Source organism: Anopheles darlingi, chromosome 3 (genome assembly GCF_943734745.1).
Source record: "Anopheles darlingi chromosome 3, idAnoDarlMG_H_01, whole genome shotgun sequence".
NCBI classification, from domain to species: Eukaryota; Metazoa; Arthropoda; class Insecta; order Diptera; family Culicidae; genus Anopheles; species Anopheles darlingi.
In genome coordinates, this window is record NC_064875.1 from 28,340,008 (window position 1) to 28,355,278 (window position 15,271).

Below are 15,271 nucleotides of genomic sequence, written 5' to 3' on the forward strand. Positions count from 1 at the left end.
ATTCGGTTGCCTTTCGCGCGTTTAGAACCCGTTCCGGGAATCCGCGTACTGAGCGCGCGGTCGTATCGGTCACAAAATCCCAAACTCGGCTTCGAAGTTCGGCACTTGAGTGTTGTTCCGAGCCTGTTGGAGATGTTGTTGGTGGAGAACAGATGTTGTAGATCATGCGCGCCACTCCTACGACCACGAACCCCCCTTCCCAGGGGTTGGCCAATTTGGTGTAGGAGAACCGTTCTGCCATTCAGACAATCTTGCGCTCCTCGGTCCGGAGTTTTTCGCGCTCCGTAGATGAATATTCGGATTCGAACGCGCAAGCGAAGGATGCGATGTGGGCCGTTTAAGGGCAGCAAACGAGCTGGTGCGATGGCGTTGGTGGTGGTGGTGGTGGTGGTGGTGCGTTGCTTTCTCCCAAAAAAGGAACTCCCCGTATGGGAGGATCGTGCGTTCTTCCGACCGAATCGGTCCGATTTGTCCACCGAACGGAGAAGGCACCTACGCGCCGTAACCATTGGTGGTGACATTGCTAGAGTAGAGTATAATGTCCATGAGATACATGGACACCCCCTCCCCGGAGAGCACTGATTGCGGCAGAACTACTGGCACTCGATGCTGGTCGTCGTCGTCGTCGTGGTCGTCGTGTCACCTCCTACGCCCAACAGTGTGCCGGTACGGGGTTGCGCGGGAGGATGCAGGGTTTCCGCCGCCGCTGCTGCTGCAAACATGGCGTTTGAATTCGCCTCGACCTGAATTCGATCTCGTCGCGGCACCCAGAGGGCTCCTCTTCTGTCCTTTCGAACACTTTTCTTCGACGAACTTCTTTTCTGTCTGGTCTGGTCTGGAGCGCTGGTCGCATTTTGGTCTCAACAAGGCGCACCGTAGACCTGGACCCCCCTGGACCCCTGGACACTGTGACAGTAGCGCTGCCTCCATGACATGACACCCGACTCTCAGACAACAACAGCGACAGGACACAATATCCAAGGGAACAGTAAGCACAACACATCAAGACAAAGGCGCCTGTACGCTGTACGCTAGTCGTAAGACTTGGCCAAGGGGCCCGCAATCGGTCAAGTGCGACTGCTGCTGCTGCTGCTGCTGCTGTACCGATCCATCATCCGATTGACAGTTCGCGTTGTAGGGAAAGGAATGGACGTCTCGTTTCGTCTCATGGAGAAGAGACCTCCGCCGGATGGGGCGTGTGACGTGATGGGAACGGTGTGGGTGTCGTTATAGAGAAGAAGGGGGGGAGTATTTGAGGGAGACGGAGTGCTACTCGAAAAATGCATCTTCTTATCGAGTACCAATTGTGTGTGTCTCAAGCAGACGCTCAGCTCGTTTACTTCACTTCTCCGTTGCGCTTCTCGCCCGGAGATTCGCTTATTCCGACACACGGTCCGTGTCCGTGTCCGTGTCCGTGTTGTTGCGGCGGTGCAGTGAAAGTAGCTCGATTTCATTGTTGTGCCAGTAGCAGCAGCAGCCGTGAGGAAGGAAGGCACACACTCACGGCACGGGGAACGGCTTCCGATAACGAATAAATAACGACGGCCAGTCAGCAGCAGACCGTCTGTGGTCTGTGGTAGCTCTCTAGCAGCTTGGTTTGGCCGTTCCGCGGCATGAACCGGTGTGTGGGAGGCGTTTCAATCCGATTCCATGGCGATGGCGCGCGCAGAGGCTTTCCCCTCTGCATACTCTGCTGGCCGTCGCCGCTCCGGAGATGGTGCTAAAACAAATAACCATTTAAATTCGGCCAACGGTCGGTCGGTCGGTCCGATCGAGTTATGGAGTGTGTGGGATTGGATCTATCTCGCTCTGTATTTCGATTGTGTACTCGGCTCTGTGTGTGTGTATACAATAGTTGCACAATCTCCCGGGGCACAACAAGTGTGTGGTGAGCACTAGGAGGAGATGTTACTGCAGCTAGCTGTTACTATGGACACTGTAGATGGCAAAACACTTTTCCTTCCTGGCGTGGCGTATCTATGGACGCCACGACACGCCACGCCACGCCAAGTATTTGCATTTATGGGAATAAAGAGAAACTGATCGTGTGCCAAAGCGCACTACTACACTACACCTTGCGTGTCGGTATTCGGATCTCAGACCGCCGTACTGCTGCTTCCTCGAGTATCTCTCCTGACGCGTAGCAGTGGAATCCTCGGTATTTCGTAACGAAAATACCAAGAGCCTACTCTTGGCCGGAGTATTTCCATTTTCGCTACACGCAATATAAGGGTTTTTCCAGATTTTCTTCATGGGGCGCGTGAAACTCAATGGTGATGGTGCTAAAGCCCCATCCATTTAGAATCTGGACACACGTTTGTGTCCACTGCAGCGCTTCTAGTGGTCACTTTGCAATTCTGTTGACAGCGTTTTAATGGTAGTAGTCTGTTTATTTAGTGGTAAATTTTTTGTCAAAATTGATCTCGGCCTTCAAAAGTTATCGCCAATGGAACGCAAAAGGCGAAAAAAAAATCTGCACATTATTAAAACTCGAATTGGCTGGAGAAAAACCGCGAAAGTCTTGAAATTTGCAAACTTAACTAGAAATATCGTATGCAAACGTTACGGGGGGACTTCTAGCTTGATTTTAACACAATAAAACAGCCGAAAAGTATAACAAATACCCGATTCTGCAGACAAAAATGAATCAACCATCCTGGGATCTCCCAGCGTGATTCCACCAAGAAAAACTCACGACAGACGTCATAACAGTTCGGCAAATATGTTTAAGAGAAGTTTTAAGGTCGTATCATGCCAGAAAATAGCCAAATAGGACCCTAGAGAACAGCCTGATTGCACAAATCCGTGCTAGGAAGCTGTACGAACAAGTGTTGACCGAATCCAAACCATACATTTCGATGGATGGTGCAACACACGTGAAAATGCATTTCAAAAAATACCAGGCAACAAATTTGACTTTGCCATTCATAGAGGGAATGGTTTGGGAAGGGTTTGGTTAATTTACGGAGATAAATTTGCCCGTAAGATGATGATTTGGCGTGGGATTTGACATTGTGGCGACAAATCAAATGTTTTCACCATTCGGGCAACGTTCATTCGAAATTTGTGCGAGAAAAGAGTGTCTACGGAAAAGGATTTTGTCCTGCATTTGTCCACCAATGATCCTGTGTAAGTTTGGCATGATTTAGATAGCTGTTCTTGCCGAAGGTATGGCGTTAAGTTTTTGTGTTCGAATAGATCTATTTCATAGTCTGGATTTTCGTTCCATCGATTTCTATTGGACGATTATCACAAGGAAACTTAAAAAGTATATCAGAAATGTATAAAGGCCAACTGAAATGAAAGTAATGTGCAAAAAGATGTGACTTACTGTAGTGTGCAAAAACATTTGTCGTGATGTCAAAGTAAAAGTTAAAAAGTCATATAAAAAACTAATGAATAATTTGCGTCAAAATTAAGGGTATTATTAAAGGTAACAAGTTCTTATTAAAGGCGTTCTTATTAAAGGTAATAAGAAAATGACACCATTCTTTTCTTTTTACGTCAACTTTTGGCTGAGATATGACCTGTTTTGTGTGTCCAGATTCTAAATGGATGGGGCTTTAATCACTAATAATATCGTCTGTCTTTGGGTCGAATAGTCGAAATTGAACCATTTTGTGCCCACGACGAAGGCGACTGCGACGACGACGACATTGAAGCTACCTACAGCCGCCTGCCTGGAGGAGAAAGACTTTGTCACAGGCATTGGTTTCCAGTAGAAGCGTTGAGTAGTACCTCCGCTATTGCAGAGTGATTCAATACCTTCTTTTCTCCCTCGGGGGAGCCGGTTAGTGTGTGTGTGTGTGTGTGCGTGTGGGATTGGTCTCCCACATCTGAATATCGATGACGTCAGATCAAGGTGACGAGGCTTGCGGCTACTTGGCCGGGATCGGAATTGGAATCGGAACTGGAGGCAAAACCTGTTTCCTTGCACTCTCAGCACTCACAGAGAGAGAGATAGAGAAAGAAAGAGAGAAGGGTGGCTAGGTGGGTGGACGGATTTTTATGGCTTTTTAAGGAAATTTCAACGACAACCGCGAGACGATGTCGTTGTTGTTGTTGGGTTTGGGTGCGTGAGTGTCCGCGAGGCCGTGTTCGCGATCGGGAGGTAATCCAGAGGTCCGTAGGACCTAGGGGGCCTACTTTCAGTTTTCAATGTTCCCGGTTTCGTTGGGAACTCTTCGGAGGTGGGGTCGGCCGATTGGATTGGATTTTGAGCAGGATTTGAACATCTCACCACAAACAGCTTATTGGTGAGAATGGTCCCGGTGGATTTCTTATGATAATTTGGAGCGCAAAAGATGTGTTTTTTTTTGTAAAGAGAAGTGTTTTTTGTGTGTCGCCTCCCTTAAGAGGTGTCCTACATCCGAGACATGGAAACCAGTCTCTGGCCTGGTGCGATTAAGGCGGGGAGAGACGAGGAGTTGCACACAACATTCGCTACGCTGATGCAGTTCAGGCCCGGGGTCCGGTTCCGGAACCGGACCCGACTGTGAACTTCCGTTGCGAAAGTTGGCGACGACGACGAACGTGGCGGCGCCGGATCGATGACTTCATCCAGTCGCGACGACCGGTCTCAGTCCACTCCCCGGGGTCCGGTCGCTTAACCGCTTTGACTAGGATCGTGGCTTTGGGTTTTTATGTGCATTTTTTTGATGTAAATTATGATAGTTTCCGCTGTGTAGTGTTGGTGAATGGAATAGCGTTTATAAAGTGGCACATTCCGTTAAACTGTGGGTATAAAGAGTGCTATTAATTACGGCTTAACGCAAGCAAATCAGCGAAATATTGAATGAAAGAAGCAGGATTTTACAAAGTGTGTCATTTATTAAAGCAGATAATCGGATTTCTCTTGTAGGTACTATTCTTACAAGCGTTCTTATGGCCGATCGCTCACCTTAACTTCAATTCGAATTAGATTACTGTCCTTTTGTCTTAATCCAGTTGTCATGCTACTGTCTTATCCTGATTCTTTATATGAATTTCTTGAAATATGGATGTTTATGAAGAATTTCAATTCTGTACAGAAGATTTTGATAAAAATACGAATCCTGCTTAAACAACTAAAGGATACTTTTAAAGTCGAGAGAATTCTAAACGTAAGACAACACTCTTAGCTACCTGGTATCACCTTCCATATGCCATCCAACATATGTAAAGTCTTGAATCTAAGCAATTATACAGTCCTGACTCCTGCGCTGTGTGTGTATTAATATGCTAGACGCACACGGATAGATGTATACGAGATAATATTGGCTTTCAAGTTGAACAATGCTCCTTCGTTTGTTAGACCATAAGTAATGGAAACCTCGGAAAGACAGCAAGAGACATACCGTACTTCCGTTCCACAAGGATAACGTGGCCGTTTTCCTTAACGATTCCACCGCTAGGACAGTATTACCTTTGCTTTGTTTAGGTTTCCCCCGGGTACCTGACCCTCTCTCGTACGTCATCTGGGACGATCGGGTCGGATCGGTTCTTGGAATGTTTGTTGTTTACTGCCGTCGTCGTCTAGCTTTGCCTTTGCCCGGACTCTTGGACAAGTTCTCGCTCCATGAGCAACATGTTTTCCAATGTTTTCGCCTGTCGCAGTGTAGCATATGCACTCTTTGCTCTCTCTCACAGGCTCGCTCTCTCTCTCTCTCAGCTAGCGGAGGGAAATCCCAGAAACTCCCAAGATCCACTGCCTGCTGCGAACTGCGAAACACGCAAAGGAAAAAGGCCAAACGATTTTGATGCCCGGACGAGCGAGAGCGGACGAGAGAGCGACTGACTACCACCGACACCGAACACCGTCAAGGCGCGCCCGCGCACTTGACTCACATGGGGGCTTCTCCTGAGCACGAGAGAAGGAAGTCCAAAACACACACAGTCCGCGGAGACAGCAGCAGCAGCAGCAGATCGACTTAACGACGTGCGCTCGGCGGCCCCCGATCGCCGCCAGTACTTAGCGGAACGTCGTAGCGTGCGGTTCTCTCTCTTACTCCGTTTCGACCACCACAGACGACGCGTCTGTCCTTCCCCTTTCGGTACGGGCGTTTTTTTTTTGTTTCTTCTTCCTCTTCTGTGTGTCCATTCCTTGTTGTTGGTGTCCCCGCTGGCCGCAGTGGTTGTTGATAACAGCGGGCGGGTTGAGTGTTGCGAAAGGAACAACCACACCGTGCGTGTCACTTCTGATCGATATTTCCACCTTTACGGCTATCTGTTTCGTGTGTGTGTGTGAGTGCTATAGTGTAGGCAGTGCGTGCGTGCGCGAGCTCATCGAGAGCCTCGAGAGGGCTCTTCTGCAGGGAGGGGGGCTACGTTTGTTGGGGAGCTTAGATGAAAGTAACGCAACATAAACTCTACTTCCTCCGATCCAGAGAGAAAGAGAGAGAGAGCGTGCGCACGAGGGAGAATTGAGCATTAACTGTGGCTCGCCTTACTTAAGATGTGTGCGCGCCTGTGTTGGTGGATGTGTGAGAAAGTCAAGAATGGAGCCTCCGTTAAAGAGTTATCATCGCGAAGCAGAAGCAGCAGCAACAGCAGCAGCAGCCAGCAGCCAGTGCTCAATGGTGTTGGTTGGATGGCTTAATCTTCCCAAACGCACCTTTGTCCAAACGCTCCAAAGACCCAGGAGGATGTGGTGATGCCCAGGAACCGTAGCCCCGGAAGACAAGACACCACCGACGGCGGCCACGATACGACGGTCCCTTGGAATGCGTGGAATGAGACGGCGGGGCATCCGTTGTCTCTGTGTGCGTCTGTTGTAGTCTTTTCCACCGGCAGTGGTGCGTCCTCCTCTTTCACCAGGCGCATCGCAGTCAGTGTGTGTGTGTGCGTGCCGTTTTGGGTTTGTCTTAAGCGCTCGGAGAACTGGAAAAGCCAAAACTTTCCTTCCCGCGGGACCAAACAGACGTCGGCGGCACCCAGAAGTGGCCAGGCTTTTAATTCTTCTGCTCGGGGGCCCTTTAAGTGCTTTGTTGGTCATAAGGCAGGCAGGAAGGAAGCGATCGCAGGCGAAGAGAGAGAGGGAGACGGGAGAGGTTGAGAGATAAAAATAGATCTCCGTGGGATCATCGTCGTCTTCTGGGTGTCTGGCCAGAAGACTGCCGCGTATGTTGGTGTGTGGGTGCGATATAAATCATTTAAGGCACGTCAGTCTGCCGTTATGCTCCGATAGACCCAACGGCCCGGTCTCGATGCACTTGATGCGTTGATGTGTCGTCCGTGCGGTGACAATCACTCCTCTGTAGGAAGAATAGGGCGTAGAGGCTGTCGATACCGATATGATCAGCTGTCGCTGGCACTCTTCTCTGCGGTATTATACAATTTAAAGACAGTCGATCGGTGATCGTCGATTTCGGAAAACGAAAACAATTACAATCGTTCACGCGCGCTCGCTCGGAGCAATTAATCGAGAGAAAGTGAAAAGCCACCACAGTTTGGCAGTTTTGTGTTTTGGGCACTTCTTCTTCTCCTTCTTCTTCTTGTGCTGCTCACTCGATGCTGCTGCTGGTTGTTGGATAATGCTATGGAGTGATCGCGAGCGTTGCGTTGGACATTACACAATCCCCGGCTGCTACTACTACTTCTTGGCCGAAAATCGAAGCCACATCGAAGCCCGGCAGCAGCGGCCAGCTCGTCGGTGTGGGATCTTGTCCGCCTAATAGCTAGCCACCCTCTGCTTCTTTCTCTCTCTCTGGTTTGGTGCCAGCTTTTGGTTAATGAATTATGGATGCGCGATCCGCGGGGCCATTTTCTCACCATTTCGGAGGATCGAAGGAGAACTTTTGGGGGGAAGGGACGGCGGCGGGACTTGCTGACATTCCGTTCCGCCATCGCGTCGTCATCGTCGTCTTCGGGGTTTGTCGCGAGACAAAAAGATTGCCACTCGGCAACGGTCATGATGTAAGATTCGTTTTCCGTTCGATTGCGCATCCGAGCAGTCCGGCTCGCCGGCGATGATATTGCGATCCCGGTCCCCGGGGGCACACGATGGTTTCGATGACGAGGGCGTCCAGCGTTGATTATGATGTTTTGCTAATAGGACTTTAATTACCCTCGTCGACAGTTGTGTCAGAAGCGACAGAAGGAGCTGATGATCAGGCAGGCAGGTAGTAATACCGAGGCGCTCTTGAGTACCTCGAGATATCGAGCAGCGAGCTTTACGACGATCTTGTTCCTCGTACAAGAGGTAGGCAGCTTTTTTTTGCCAAATCCCTCTCGAGGCGACAGCCATTTGTTGACCGTTTAATGATGATCATTGGCAGGTAGATTCCGTCCGGCACCCTGCTGTGCTTCCCTTCTTTGCATGCTTCCTTTTGTGGGCACATCATCAGCAGGTCCAGGGGAGAACGTTGTAGAAAGGAGAAGAGAAGCACCAAAGGAGCTTCCACGTATGCAATCCCTGGATTCTCTCCCTCGGTCAGATCATCGATGACAGGCATTGCTTCGTTCGTTCGTTCACTCGCTCTGCTCTGCTCTGGTGCTCGATCTGCGTTGATCGTAATCCGGTTTTGCCGGCGAATTGCGAAGTTAAAAGGATAATGTCCGGAAAGAATCGATTATGCAAATCGAATGGTCCGCTGGTCAAGACGCATGATGAGAGGCAGCAGCAGCAGCAGCAGCAGCAACGGTGTTTGTGCCGCAGATTCCGCTGATCGAACCTATACGACCGACCGGAGTCGAGTTTGAGGTGACGTTTCGTTCGCTGTTACGTCCGCACATTAGTTCAACATCAGTTTTGGTTCAGTTCCATTTCGTGGACCAACTTCTGATCCGGTTGCTGCCGCTGCGACATAGAGTGCGTTAGAGTGAGAGACAGAGTGGCCGAGAAAAAGAGAGATAGATGAAGTGTCCTCTTCCAGAGAACGCCAACGACTTCTCTGCCAATTAGACAGTCCCTGTGCCTGAGGGCGCCGGCATTCCGGCGTCCGGCAGCTCGCAGTTTGTTGCATATTAAATTCCATTTCTGTGCGACTTGGACACACACACACACATGCTGGATCGTGCACAACAAAAGCAACTGGACACTTGGGTGAAGAACTTCTTAGGGCTGCGAGAATCGTGTGAGTGGCGAAATGGTGGAATGTCTCCTCTGCTTCCTCAGATGTCGGCAGAGCAGCAGAACCTTCGTCCTCCATCCTCTCAGTGGTAGCGTCGCTGAATATTCCGGAATCACGGTGCCGAGACCGATGTGAACCGATGGAAAAGATGAGATTCCCCACAACCCGAATTCTCTCTTCTTCCCAACAAGAATTTTGAGGGTTTTATTCCTGAAGAGTCCCCGATCTTCGCCCAGTGCCCAAGAAAAGCAACAACATTCTGGCAAGAAGAAGTCTGCGCCCAGACGGGAATACCACGGGACGTTGTGTGCGTATTAACTGGCCGGCCGGCCGGCCGACCGGAATGACCGTTTCGCCGGAATGGCGACAGATGAATTCTTTCATATTTTTCGACTTCTCGCTCGCTTGGAAGAGCGTCTTGGAGTACCGACTTAGGTCTCGCCCATTCTCTCTCTCTCTCTCTCTCTCTGTCGAGGGTTTCGCGTTTCAGGCAAATCAATGGAGGACAAGTCTCCTTTGCATGGCGTGTTCCGCTGCGACTGCTGCTGCTGCTGGTGAGCGCGAGTCGCGAGAGCGGGGAATGTAATGTTGTGCCACGGACACGGACCAGGGAAGCGAAAAACGACAAGACAACACGGCATGGGGAATGGTATTGGATAGAATATGCGGGATTCGCAGCGAAAGTGGTCGTCTGTGGGCCCGCTCGGTGCTCGGTGCGCTCGGTGTGTGTGTTTTGACCTGGTTGGAGTGACCGTCCGCCACATATCTCCGCGCGCGTACCAGAGACAAAACCGGTCTTGCCAAAGCCGGCGCAAATCCGGCGCGCCGAGGTCTCCAACTTCGCCGTTCGCCGTGTATGGGTGTATCCCTCTACGCATTCGCACACCACCGGGGGGATCGAGACACTCACACACCTTGCGAGACGTACGTGTGTTTGTGTGTGTTTTCATTCTGTTGTTTTGTCGCGATCATAATGCCTCCTCTTCTGTTGGGACAGTTGGCGTGGACATTGGAGGAGATATTTAGGATGACTTTAACTTCTTGAGGATTATGCGCGGTCTGCAGTTTTATGTTTAGAAAACAATGTTTGGTGTGTGTGCGTTGGAGCGCTAGCTACGAGAAGGTTTCATTGTCCAGTGGGTTGACAAGTATCAGCGATTATTGTAGTTTTAATGCAGATAAAGTGTAAAGTGAAACCATGTGATGGGAAGAGAAGAAGAAATATTTCGCACGTACAGTGTGTTACCCACGGAAAGTGTCTATATTTCCACGAGATAGGCGTCGGTGCTAAACGTGTGTTATTCCACTTTCCATTCCATTGTCTAGAGTGATTTACGAAGCAATCGAATCGAACCAATGATAGCGAACGAATGGAAATCGTTTACGATCCAGCACAAGTGTTAACGAAACGAGTGTTGTGTGACGTCGTGTGTGAAAAGTGTGTGTGTGCGTGAGTGTGTTTAGTGTGTCTTTTTTCCTCTATCTCTCTCTCTATTTGCTTCCTTCTCCGTCTCTCTATCCTGCCAAGTGTTGTGTTTAATTATATCGCCTATTAAATAATCCACTAAAGTGCCATTAACAACAACAACAACAACAACAACAACAACAACAACAACAACAACAACAACAACAACAACAACAACAACAACAACAACGACAACGATAAAACCAATGTCCAATCCAGAAAGGATATCCAGAGGAGAAGTTCTATCCCGTCCATCAGCTTACTATCGTCGTAACACTCCTTTGATATAGGAATAAAGGAAGAAAAACATAGAAAAGAAAACAGAAAACAGAAAATATAACGTAGAATACGTAGCAACTCACCTTTACGCTTCGATTAAAAAACAAAACAAAACAGAACGCAAACAAAACAAACGAATTACTGGATTAAGAATCTAATCAACGAAGAGAAAGAAGAGAACCATTAACGGAGTGGATTGAACCGTGAACTACGAGCCCTTTCCGGACCGAAAAAGCCGGTAACCAACATGTCGACGCAGTCGTACTACAAGGATCGGCTCGGCTTTGATCCCCGCGAAGCCCTGTACGACAACAATAACGGTGAGCTGCAGCAGCATCAGCAGCAACAACACCATCAATCGCACCATCACCAGCAACAGCAACAATTCCAGCAAACGATCACCACGACCACAACGCACCGTCACAGCATCGGTGGTGGCGGTAGTGGCGGTGCGACCACCAGCGGAACAATAGTTGGCAAACATCACCAATACTACAGCAGCAATGGTGGTGCCAGCGGTGGTAGCCCCAGTCCGGCGAATGGCCAGGGCAGCGGCAGCAGCCACAACAACAACAACAACAACAACGGCGATTACTACCACACGACGCCCGCCAAACGGCATCGGCAATCGTTTACGGCCACTTCGCCGGCAACCGGCTCGACGCTCAACATATCGTCGCAGGGTGGCTACGAGGATGCGCTGACGCAGTTCAAAGGTACTGAGTTGATGACGATCTGGGAGCGATTTGTTTGGGATATCATAGGTGCGTCCTGCAACCGGCCGGATGCCGGTTCCGCTGCTCTCCAGGTTTGGTAGAGCACGTTTCCTACGCCTTTTTCCTTCGGCGGTGTTGAATGTTGTTGTTCTTTTCTGCCTAACAACGCTATAGACCGTGCCGCACTCTAACTGCGCTGGAAGGACGGGGACCAGCTTCATTGGTTGTTCGTTTGTTCAGACCTTTGATGCGCTGATTCGGTTCCTGCAGCTAGAGCGTAGAGCGTTTTTTTATGTTGTTAACCACTTGCGCGAGACTTGTTTCTCTGCTCGTGTCCTTTGCCTTTGTGACCTGTTTGTGAGAAAGTTAAACATCCTGTTTTGCGTTTTACGAAGGGTCCTTTCTGGCGGATCCTTTCTAACACCGCTGCATCTTTGTGTTGTATCCGTTTTGCATTTTCTTTCGTTACATTTTCTTGGTTTTCCTGTGTTTGCTTTTCCGTTTAATGTCGTTTATTGCTTTTCTATCTTTGTGTTTATCTGCATTGTTGGTTTGTTTTGATTTCCGTATGTTGAGTGCCAACTGTCAAGTATTGTGTTGCATGCTGTTTTCACTAATGAAAGGACTACATTTAGGCTATGATTTGAGTTTTTGCTGAAAATAATTCATTTCGTCCGTAAATTAGCCTACATTTGGTTGTGGTTTCGACATTGTTGAATGATCATCTATCTTTCCTTTTCTTTTCTGTCCTTGTCACATTTCTGCCTTAGTCGCGGTGACCTGTTTCTTTGTCGTCAGAGAAGAAAATCTTTCTTGTGTTTCACAGTTTCCAAAAATATGTATTTTCCTCTTTATGACATTAATGTTGATAACAGTTCCGTTCGTTCCGTTACATACGCTGCTCCAAATCTCGGCAACGAACACGCACCTGGTATTGACACACTTTCATTGTCGCATTGTTGTCATTTTTTTTCTCATATCGAAACGATAAAGAGAGTTCCCCATTTTGTGTGTCATCATGATGGTGGTCGCCTATGGTGCTTCATCTTGATTGCATGTAAAGGAAAGATCGCAACTCCGCGATGCACAAAAAAATGCAGTGTCGCTGCTAGTGCAAAACAAAGAGCGCGCGCCCGAACTGCTCCTCGGTTTTTGCGCGTCTCTGGCGTCAGTAGCTACACCATGAATCACTTGGACGATGCAGCACAGCACAGCGTGTGAGTGTGTGCAACGGTCACCTCGATTCGCTTGCGTAGCTCTTGCGCCGTCACGGATTTTTGTAATGCATGCGAACTCCAAAGGAGGGATTGGTCGTGTCCGGTTCCCCCGGATCGCGTCAGTCGCCGCCTGGCAACGCAAATTCGAGTGAAGCGCAGATGAGTCGATGAGGAGGGTTGGGTGCAGTCTTTCGCGATTATTCATCGTGTTTCGACCACGGGGAGCGTTGATTTCGATCGTCGGTGTTGCATGACTAGCTGGATAACTTTAAGCGCGCTGGACTCGCTGGTTGCAGTTTGACTGCACGTTGGTTTCTGCCGGCTATACTTTGAGTGGCTGCTAACCGATAGAGCTAATGTTTGCCGAGTGAGTATTTGACGACATTCGTTGGTTATTTTTTTTTTTGGAAAGAAGAAGTTACTTCCTGCAACACCCGAGTACCTACGGGATGTCACGCAGCCAACAGATGGTCTACTGGATACGCTGCTCCTCCTATGGGGGGGTGCTGCACCACCCCCTCCATTAAGATCCAAGGGTACATGACACTTGCCTCTAATACAGGACCGACCTGTAAATGGATGCCCCGGGGATGGATGCTTGGATGGAACAGACCAAATATTGATATTTCCGCTGGTGAGTGCCGACGCGTCGTGTGCCACAGGTAGGCAGGGACTGGTTGTGGCAGTCAGTGGAATCATATTCCGCAATTGAACGACGACAATCAAACACCGTCGCACACACACATACACCGAAATACCGTATCACGCTCATCATACGCACGGAATCAGGTGCTGGAGAAGAGTTGGGTTGGGATTTTAAGGTAGTCCGATGATACCGCGTACCTATTAGCGCGTCCCTCGCGACATTACATGTTTGTGGAATGACGACGGCGACGATGATGGTGATGATGATGAGGATTTTTTTTTCGGGAAGTCGGCAGTCGTTTGTAACACTGCCTGAACCTTGATTGATCAGCAACGCACTTATTAGATTAAACCAAATAGTGTAATGCCTCTGTCTGTGTCGTTATCAACTCAACCTCCCCCGGAGGACAAGGAAGTTCAATTTGGAAAACATTACCTGAGTCATCACACCTCCCCCCCCGGGGCCACAGGTGGTACTCCGCCGGCTGTTACTGGTACTGTTTTTTTTTGTCCGTGGTGGCCAGTGAGTAATCGCCACATCATAGGCGATTGGGATGGCTTTATCGCACGTTCTCCTCACCGTGACATATCGGGCTACGGTCATGTTTCATTCGTTTCACGAACGTGTGGTGCGATTGATTGATCGCGAAATGGTTGACACAGCTTGTTGGTTGGTCCGGTGGTGAGGTGACAACGATCGACGGACACGCGAGCTACATATCGGTGAAGCCTCTCTGGGTCGCTGTTCAGTATGTTGCTTATGCTCAACCGCGTGCGTCAATCACTGAAGGGAATATTAAGAGGTAAAAACATTGAACGTGAGTTGAGCGAACAACAAGCACGACAAGGCGCCAGCCCCCCCTCCCGCCCTGATTCCTGGGGTGCGGGGTGCGAGCATGAGTTTGAGTCATTTCGTTGGTGCCACCGGTGGAACTGTATCCGGGAATGTAATGTGTCTTTTAGTGTTTACCAGGTGTATGCATATGAAACCGTCTTTTTTTTGTCAAAAAACACGTTTATTCTGCGAAAATAGAGAAACTCTTATTCTTCAAATAAATTACAATAGTTAGCTATACATTTTTCCCATCTTTTAGGCAATTCACAGATGCTTCGCAAAAAAACAAGTCGGTGTTTTGTATCAAACCAATCACAGGTCGATTTTTTCAAACTTTTGTAAGAATGGAAGCGCTGCTGGGCCCAGTATCTGTCTCAACGATGCAAATGAATGTTGATTCGATAGAGCCAAGTCTGATGAGATAGCCGCAAGCGAAAAATGTTCGCAATTTGAAGTCTTGTATAGTCTTCTTGGCCGCGGTTTTTCGCGATGTGGCGGAGCATTTTCATCGAGCAAAAAATCGGTCTGTATTATCTCGATTTCGATAAGCGGCTTTCACGGTTCGAAATCGATTAAGTGTGGCTTGTATAGCTCACTTATAACTATTTCGCCCAATACGGCATGCAATTCAATGTCTTTACGTGTCTAACGTGTTTGGTGGTTTCTGGCGATTCTCGTTTGTCACATCAAAATCGCCATTTTTTAATTTTTAATCCACTCTTTGCACTGTGTTTCATGAAGAGCATTCTCGCCGTAAGCTTCAATAAGCATTGGATGCGTTTCTGTCGCCTATTTTTGAAACTAGAGGCATAAAATTAATGATGTCCGCATTTTGCAGATTTTAAGGACGGAACTGGCCATTTTGTACACAATGGAAATATTGGTTGTAGAAGTGAAATTAGAACTATTGCGCACCGATTTTAATTTGAACAGATGCCGAACGAACAAAAAGAAACATCGAGAGCGGTTCTACGGTTCCATTTGGATCGTAGATATAGCTATCGGAACACGGAGGGCAGCATACACCTGGTAGTTGACGAAAAGGGACGAACTACATTGCCAAG

The 15,271-nt window shown here is 48.7% G+C and overlaps 1 protein-coding gene across 34 annotated transcripts in view; it reads left to right on the top strand.

Annotated features, from left to right (window-relative positions):
- Nucleotides 1-15,271, top strand: part of LOC125957803 (dystonin) — a 164,679-nt gene that overhangs the window by 57,223 nt on the left and 92,185 nt on the right. For 22 of the 34 annotated variants that reach the window (XM_049690731.1, XM_049690730.1, XM_049690728.1 and 19 more), the window contains one exon: nt 10,377-11,510. The exons of 11 other annotated variants lie outside the window; for them this stretch is intronic. In XM_049690731.1, the coding sequence (XP_049546688.1) occupies nt 11,042-11,510 (469 nt within the window). In that variant the 5' untranslated portion in view covers nt 10,377-11,041. Of the gene's footprint in view, nt 1-5,854; nt 6,033-10,376; nt 11,511-15,271 lie in introns of those variants that run through there. One more of the 34 variants, XM_049690729.1, reaches the window with a different exon arrangement.